At 40.9% G+C, this 8,278-nt stretch overlaps 1 protein-coding gene across 1 annotated transcript; it reads left to right on the plus strand.

Moving 5' to 3' along the window:
- The first annotated feature begins 195 nt into the window (after positions 1-195).
- DNAJC25 (DnaJ heat shock protein family (Hsp40) member C25) lies at positions 196-7,972 on the plus strand. Its single transcript, XM_066339686.1, has 4 exons — positions 196-513; positions 1,533-1,685; positions 3,590-4,060; positions 7,012-7,972. Exons 1-4 carry the CDS (start codon positions 208-210, stop codon positions 7,132-7,134), a joined length of 1,053 nt encoding a protein of 350 aa, XP_066195783.1. The 5' UTR covers positions 196-207; the 3' UTR covers positions 7,135-7,972.
- Positions 7,973-8,278: the final 306 nt, after the last annotated feature.

Raw genomic sequence — 8,278 nt, forward strand, 5'->3', positions numbered from 1 at the left:
CAACCGAAGGGCACAACCGCCGCTGGAAGAACGGGGCGGCAGCAGCCTGTGACCAATCGGGGACAAAAGGCCCCCGCGCAGGCCGCGCCGCCTGTCCCCGCCGCCCCCGAGCGCGGGCAGCGGAGCGGCCCGCCCCCTGCCGCGCGCCCGCCCCGCCGCCGGCCGCGCGCACGGCGCCGAGCGCGGCCCGGCCCCGGCGGCGGAGAAATGGCGGCGGCGGCGCGGTGTCCGGCCGGGCGGTGGGCGCTGTGCCTGTGCCTGTGCGCGGCGCTGCTGCCGCGGCCGGCGCGGGGCCTCACCGACCGCCTCTACTGCGGCCGCCGAGTCTGCTACGAGGTGCTGGGCGTCAGCCGGCAGGCCAGCAAGGCGGAGATCGCCCGCGCCTACCGGCAGCTCGCCCGGCAGTACCACCCTGACCGCTACCGCGGGGAGCCCGCAGGCGGCGAGGGCAGCGGGGCGCAGGCGGCGCACGAGAAGTTCCTGCTCATCGCCGCCGCCTACGAGACCCTCAAGGTGAGAGAGCGGGACCACCGCCGCGGCCGGAGCCGCTCCGGTAAGCAGTCAGGGAGGGGAGGAGAAACACCCCGAAAAATCCTCCTTCCGTAACCAGCCCCGAGAGTGCGGGAAGGAGGATGGAATGCTCTTGAAAAGACACATCCTTCTGTGTCTAGAATTAGTTATTTTTATATTTATTTATTATTTTATTTATTTTAATTTTTTATTTATAACCAACCGACTGGGCTTTATCTTGGAGGTATAGCTTTAAAAGTAGCAGTGACTCGAATAGCATATGGGATCTGTAAGGGAAGGCTTCTCAGGGCAAAGCATGTGTGACTTGGCCAAAGATGGAACCCAGGAGTGGAAGAAGGAGACCTGTAAGTGTTTTAAGGCTACAAGGAATTAGAAAAGGGAAGGGTTTTTTTGTTGGTTTGGTTTGGTTTGGTTTGGTTTTTTTTCCGAGGGGGAAGGGGGGGACGGAGTTTGAAAGGAATGCAGTTGAGCCTGGCAAAATTAAATTTCCCATCCCACAATTACATGGAGGAAAATTATGAAAAACTCAGAGAACATGAGAACAATGACGTTTTGAATTGGCCTTCCACTGGACAGATTCCGTAGCCCTGAAAACTAATTCCTTTAAGTTTTGTGAAACAATCTCCTAATAGGTTCTTAGTCTGAAAATCTTTTCCTGAGCAATGCTTATTAACTCCAGTCCATCTGAACTTCCCATTCTGAGGTTAAACAACTTACTCTGTAGATTTTAGTTGTTTGCTATTTTCTAGTTTTAAATGCCTTTGCACAGTGCCTGCTTATTCATTTTAAGACTGAACATGTCATATATGCATGGGCAGATAAGTGTGAGAACAAATTAATTGCGAATATAGGAAAAGAACAAATTTCTTCTGTTTCATACTCACTTGGGCTGCCACAAATTTTACAGCAGCATGGTCCTTAATGAGATGTAAAACAGAGTTATAATAAGCAAGTGAAAGCAGGAATTAAAACCTGAACGAGTTTTTCATCTCATCCTGCAGGATGAAGAAACACGTAAAGATTATGACTATATGCTGGATCATCCTGAAGAGTATTACAGGCATTATTACCACTACTACAGCAGGAGACTGGCACCTAAAGTAGATGTCACAATAGTGATCCTAGTTACAGTGTGTGCCATCTCTGTGTTTCAGGTAAAATTTCATGTTTACATCATACTGCTCTGTGAGTTTCTGAACAAGAAGAGTAGTAGTGGCAGCTCTCAGAATGTGCCATTTAATAAAAAGTGTCAGTGAGGAGCCCTGTTTCCTGTGTGCTGTGGTCCAGTTCTGGGTGGTGTCCATGAAAATCCTGAAGTTAGGGGGTACTTAGCAGTTTTTTGTCTGCCCTTGGTATCTTGAACAAAGATTAGTTTCTTTTAACCTTGTTGAGACAAGGTGCATATTGGTTCTTCTGGCTGGCTCAGAGTAGCTCAGGCAGGACTAGTGCCTCAAATACCGTCTGTCAGTTTGTCAAGATGCATGAGTAAGTTAAAAAAAAACCCCAGACTAGTAGTAAACTGAATTCAAGACTCAATTCAGATGATAGGACTGAATATCAGGAGTTTACTAATGTGTGACTCTTGTAGTATTTTAAACACTACATAGATGAGAGGAGCCAATTCAGTTCAGGAGAGAAGCCAATTCAGTTCGGAGAGTTGACTGAAGGTGGTAGATCCAAGGCCAAGAAAACCCCCTGTGTTCTTGATGAAGGAGCTTGTGGTGTTGTTGACTAGAGGATGAAAATGCATCTCTTTAGTATCTTTTAAACCACTGGTTCAAAACATCATTAAAAACACTCAAGAATTCTAAGAGATGAAGATACCGTTTATGGTGTGGTGGAGGTAGCTCAGTGTTTAGTGGGATCTTGGAAGTTAGAATAAAAAGTATGTTGCTCAGAATTTGAAAACTTGGAATAATAAGTTCTATTGGCATATTCAACCAAACTTCTTATTTCTCTTCAGATTTAGTTCCAATGGCAAAGTTTCATTTCACATCTTATTTCTTATTTTGTCAGTAAGTGTAGACACTCACTTTCCTGGTGACCAACTACCAAATGGTTCTAAATTCAGTGTAAGCATCTGTGTAAAGTGGTTTGCCCATCTTGCTTTCTGTTTCTGCTTCTTGGCCTTTCCTAAGGTTGTTGTATGCACTTTGTCTTGGTAAATGGTGTGAGGTGCATCATTGTTGAAAATGTTGCTTCAGTGAGACATGCTTGGGTGTCCCAAGAATGAAAGTGAGCTGCTAACTTCTTCTGTCCTGTGCCTATCTAGTTTATTCCATGTTTTCCATGCCTCATCTCAGGTCATTTACAAGACACCAGATGGGAACAACACCAGCTCTCAGCTAGTCCTTTGTGCTTCTTCAGTCTTCAGAAGGAAGCATTGCAGGGTTGTGTTGTACAGGGCTAGGAGTTGGACTTCATGATCCTTGTGGGTCTCTTCTAGTTCAGCATGTTTTATGATTCTTTGTTGGCTCAGGCAGTATATTTCTGGTTTGTTGTTTGGGGTTTTTTCCCCCACCCTCTTGAAATCCGGAAGGCAGCTGGAGATCAGAGAGGTATGTTGAGTCCTGTAAAGTGAACACTGCCAGACTAATGGAATTGTCATATACTTAGTTTGTGTTCAGTGAATTGTTTGAAATGGGTAAAAATTTTATACTTAAATGTTCATATACTAGCTCTTATATTTATAAATATAGGAGGAAGGGCTTCTGAGAATGGCTGGCACAGCCTGGTATTAACTTGCAGGAGATTGCCATCTGCTTCAGAACAAAACTGTTCAAAACAGTGTCTGTTTGACCTTCCTTGTCATCATAAATTGCTATGAGATGCACTTCTATACATCCATTTTTCAGGTGCTTCACTGAGTCTGGAGGGATGATTATAGCTTCTGTGATACCACAGAAGTACTGTTAGGTTCACTTTTTGCCATTACTGTAACGTAACTGTGGTTAAAAGTATGTGACAGCATTACTTTTTTCTTTTCCTGGCAAACCCCCAAATAGGACTGTGTCTGCATTAAAATATGGTTTTTACTTTTACTGTTCTTAAATTACAGTTCTTCAGCTGGTGGAGTAGTTACAATGAAGCTATCAACTACTTAGCATCTGTGCCAAAATACCGTATACAGGCTACTGAGATTGCCAGGCAACAAGGTTTACTCAACAAGACTAAAGAAAAAGGCAAGAACAGGCGGTCTAAAGAAGAAATTCGTGAAGAGGAGGAAGAAATTATCAAAGACATTATTAAAAATAAAATAGATATAAAGGGTGGTTATCAGAAGCCCAAAATATATGATATCCTTCTATTTCAGATCCTTCTTGCTCCTTTTTACTGGTGTAAATACATAGTTTGGTACTGTTGGTGGATTTACTCTTTCACTATTAAAGGGCAAGAGTATGGTGTGGAAGAGAAGTTTTATATCATACGAAGATACATGAAAATGTCTCAGTCTCAGTTTGACAGTCTGGAAGATCATCAAAAGGAGACCTTTCTTGAACGGCAACTATGGATACGAGAAAACTACGAGGTGGGTAGCGATACGATACTGAAATCAGCCAGGAAATAGACTAACACTATTTGAAGTATTAGAAAGCAGGCATTCCTTATTACAGCACTGGACACACCCAAAGCATGTATCCTCTAATTGAATGTGTGTCATGAAACTTTACAGTGGGATATTTATTCCATCATGATTACATATTTATTACAATATACTTCTTAGCTAATACATATACATCAGTTTTCCTAGAGCTAGTTTGCATTCATCCAGCTTCTGCTGGAAGTCCTTTTATGGTTCTAGAGGGTTGTCTGAAGGGGTCTGTGATGGTTGGATTGACTGAGTGCTTCAATTTTGCAGGTGACCTTTCCTTGAACTTTTTCTTTGGGCATGTGCTGTTGCTTCTTTTTGCATGCCAAAAATGCCACTGTATTCCTTATTATCTGTTCATCCGCTGGTTCCAGCTACTTTTACATACATCTAGCTTTTTTTGCTGATTAGTCTTTAAGTTTGACCTTAAATCTAGCAGCTTCAGAGAAACTGAAAATTTCTCTTCTCTATATTATCTACCAGTAGCCCTGGTGGAAAAGCTAATGTTAGTTATCCAGCACTCCCAGAGCAATAATGGCAGTGTGCTGTTATGGTAGGTTGAAGACTATTGTGTCTTCTCCAGACAGCAGTAGTTTGTAATAAGAATTGTTTGAATTGTCTGAAACTCCTATTTCATCAGTCTTCTAAGCTATTAATTCTGGCTCAGGGGGTTTGGATTGCTTGTTTGTTACTGTTTGTTTTGGTTTTCTGATCTGTCCTTTGATAGTTCTTTGGCCTGTGGTGAGTCATGAGAGCTGTATACCTGTTCAAGTAAGGATGGCATAAAAACCTCCACTGGGCACAACTTCTGTTCTTGCCATGGATAGTCAATAAATCAGTAGTCAATACTAGATAGTCACTATTTAATTTAAGAAAAAAACCCTGTGAGAGCAGAGAAGGAACATCAGCCACAGCACGGAATTTGCAGTCCAGAATTACTTGGGACGCTAGGACGTGGCAGGTTGACAAAACCCTTCCATTGTTCCACAGAGGAGCATCTGTGGGCTGTTTGGATGGGAGGTTTCTAAAGAAAAACATGAGAATATGAACTTAGTCTGCTTAAGGGGAAAAGGAGGTGGTGCTGCTGTTCTGCATATGCTGGGAAATGAGATGGGATGGTGGCAGGACACCAAAGATGAGTGAGTATTTCTTCAAAAGCAGATAGGTGAATTGCCCTACAAACTTGAAGAGGAAAATAGTAAAAAAGATGTTACTGTAAGGATAGGATTAGCTGCCAGTTATGTATATGTGTTCAGTTAGGATGGGTTTGCTAGAAAACAGTTGGAAGTCCAAAGACTGAGTAATGTTGCCAGTTAAAGCAGATGTTAAAATGGAAAAAGATTGGATGTATATCTTGTAGTAGAGGAAAAAAATGCCCTGGTTTCTCATCCATGCAGTTTTCAGCTAAGGATGTTTTGGTCACTGCATGTGGAAGAGCTGTATTTGCCACAGGTGAAATCTTTTTAGCTCACACTTGTCTCCTGTGGTGGCCAGCAGTTGATTTTCCCTGACATATACATGACAGCTGCACCTCTGTAGTGATATTTATCCCAACATATTTTCCAGTTTTGTGACTTTCTGAAGAGGAAATGGTGTCTTTGTAGGTAATTGCTTTAATGAGTTTTCACCTAGTCACTTGAATGCATTAAAGTTTTCAGTATCTGCTGTGCCATCTGGTCATAAGTTGATCAATACTTGTAGAAGGTGATAGAAGAGGATTTTTTTTGAAGCCACCTGGACTCTTGCTCATTCCACTATTACTGGAAATGCAGAATAATCATGCTTTATTCTGTTATTGTGCTAGTTGTGCTTTTGTGTACCACTGCTGTATCCTTACTTGGAACATAGTCATGTATTTTGTAGGCTGAAAAATAACACTGCAGTGTTTCTCCCCAAAGGCTTGTCTGTTCCTTCATCACTGGAGATGTCTATCTACATATTGTTCAGTTTTCCAGTATTGTTTTAGGATGGGAAAGCCCAGGAATTCAATACACAGGTGCATTATAGAGCTCCACAGTATTTCTGCTGTTTCCTAATGGTCCTTAAAACCTTTATGATCACTGAGCATTGAGTTTGTGTATTCTTGTAGCCATCTATAATAAATTTTTAAAATCTTGTTTGTGCATAGTGGAACTCTAAATTTAACTGGTGTTTGAGTCAGACTAAGTCACATGACATTGAGATGATAAAATCATGGATGGTATTGAGATTTATGCTGGCTGCCTCTACATAAACTGCCTTCCAGAATAAAAGTGCAGATGCTGTTGCTTTTTGGCTTTTTTTTTTTTTTTTAAGATTATTGACTTTGCTGATAACTGTAGATTCCATTGCAGTGACACCATTTGTTGACAGAATATAATTGTTTATCTTTTAGTGCTGTAAACACTGGATGCAGAGATATTTGAGATATTCTCAACTTTGTTGAGAACCTTACTTAGGAACAAAAAGTTCCCTAATGATGTTCTGTTAGATGATGACTTTGAAAAGGGGAAACAGCTAAAATAAAGAGCTGAACAGCTGCATTGAGCAGTATATGTGCTGCAAGGGACTCACAAGGTTAGCTTTTTAGAATATTAACCATTATTTAGTGTCTATTTTCTCTTGTTGAATTCATTGAGCATCTACTTCTGTAGAAAAAAAAATGTTTTGGAGGTTACAGGAAGGTAGTTCTTCTGCTCTCAGCAAAAACATAAATCATCTTGAGCAGCACTAGGCTCTTGGGCTGCAGGTGCTCCAACACTCTGTGTTGGTCAGGGTCTGCTTTTGCACTGCAATCCAGTCTTATGTAAGAACAATAAGCTGGCAAATGATTGGACTATAAACACACCCCACTTGAGGCTCAGTTAAGCTTTTTCTTCATCCTTATTAAAAACTTCTGTCTGTCTTACCAGATGTATAAACGAGAACAAGAGGAGGAGTTAAAGAAGAAGATGGCCATGGATCCTCGATGGAAGAGATACCGGCGGTGGATGAAAAATGAAGGACCTGGAAGACTGACTTTTATTGATGATTGAAAATTGCTGAACAAAATGTGTCCTATTGCTGAAAGTGATTTGCAAAACTTTTCATTACATCATTCAGAGTTTTGTCTGCTGTGGTTTAGCAGTGATCTAAAACTCAGGAACTATTACATCAGGCCGAAGCATAATGCAGGTTTACCATTTTTATAAATCACACCTATTAAACAGGCTCAGCCTAATGTATATATGCCATTTACTTGGGGATATCAGTGTGGAATTCATTATTCCAAACAGTGGTTTTTTTCTAGATCTTTCATATTCATCATCAATAAAAACATAACTCTAGTCTTTCTGAAAATGTTTTTAGTTCAAACTTTGACAAGTCCCAGTTTTCCTCTTTAAATTGAAGGGTTCCTGCAAGTGGAAACTGAAAATGCTTATAAAGGATTCTGAAGCAAGGACCATCTTCTGTTTTCCTCTCTTTCCCCCTACTTTCCAATCTAATTTCTACGATGCCAAATTGTTTGGTTTTTTATTCTCATGTAAACAGTATGGGGATTATACAAGACTACTGCTATTCCTGCTTCACTTGGAAATGGATTTTATTCTTTGTGGGAATAAATGATGCATGATTGATCATCATTGTGATGCAAGCAAGCCTTAATTCTTTGTTCTACAGAGTAATTAATGAAACAGTATGCTTGGACATCTTGTGGGGTTTAATCTTGTACATTAGATTATACCTGCTTGTTCAGAACAAGTATGCCAATGAATATTAGTTTATTCAATGTGACATTTCTTTCACCAAAGTATTCATTAAAGGGAAAAATGACCCTTTTGTTAAAAAGGGCAATTTTGATGCCTTATGTAAATAAAAGTTTATATGTGCATACTTAATTAGTTTTAAATTCTAAATCTTAAGTATTCATTCCATTTATCTCTTCTGATCAAACCTCTGAGTACTTAGAATAAATAATGCATAACAGCAGTCTGTGGTTTCCTCTGTAACAGCAAAGGTCAGAGAGTTTCTGTGATTGGATGGTAAAAGGGATTCTGCTACCTTATTCCTCTTCAGTAATTTTACTGGGGAAGGAAAGATGGGAGCATAGTCTTTTTCCTATCATCACACCTGTAAAAGTAAATTCCTTAGAAGGAAACTGCTGAAAACAGTGTCTTGTTAGCTGCCTTCTGTGGAGAT

Source organism: Sylvia atricapilla, chromosome Z (genome assembly GCF_009819655.1).
Source record: "Sylvia atricapilla isolate bSylAtr1 chromosome Z, bSylAtr1.pri, whole genome shotgun sequence".
Taxonomy (NCBI): domain Eukaryota; kingdom Metazoa; phylum Chordata; class Aves; order Passeriformes; family Sylviidae; genus Sylvia; species Sylvia atricapilla.

Excerpts from the sequence above, each read along its gene's own strand:
- DNAJC25 (XM_066339686.1), top strand. The coding sequence starts at position 208 with ATGGCGGCGGCGGCGCGGTGTCCGGCCGGGCGGTGGGCGCTGTGCCTG. Across the intron at positions 514-1,532 it reads CCGCCTACGAGACCCTCAAG|GATGAAGAAACACGTAAAGA; the intron begins GTGAGAGAGCGG and ends CTCATCCTGCAG. Across the intron at positions 4,061-7,011 it reads GGATACGAGAAAACTACGAG|ATGTATAAACGAGAACAAGA; the intron begins GTGGGTAGCGAT and ends CTGTCTTACCAG.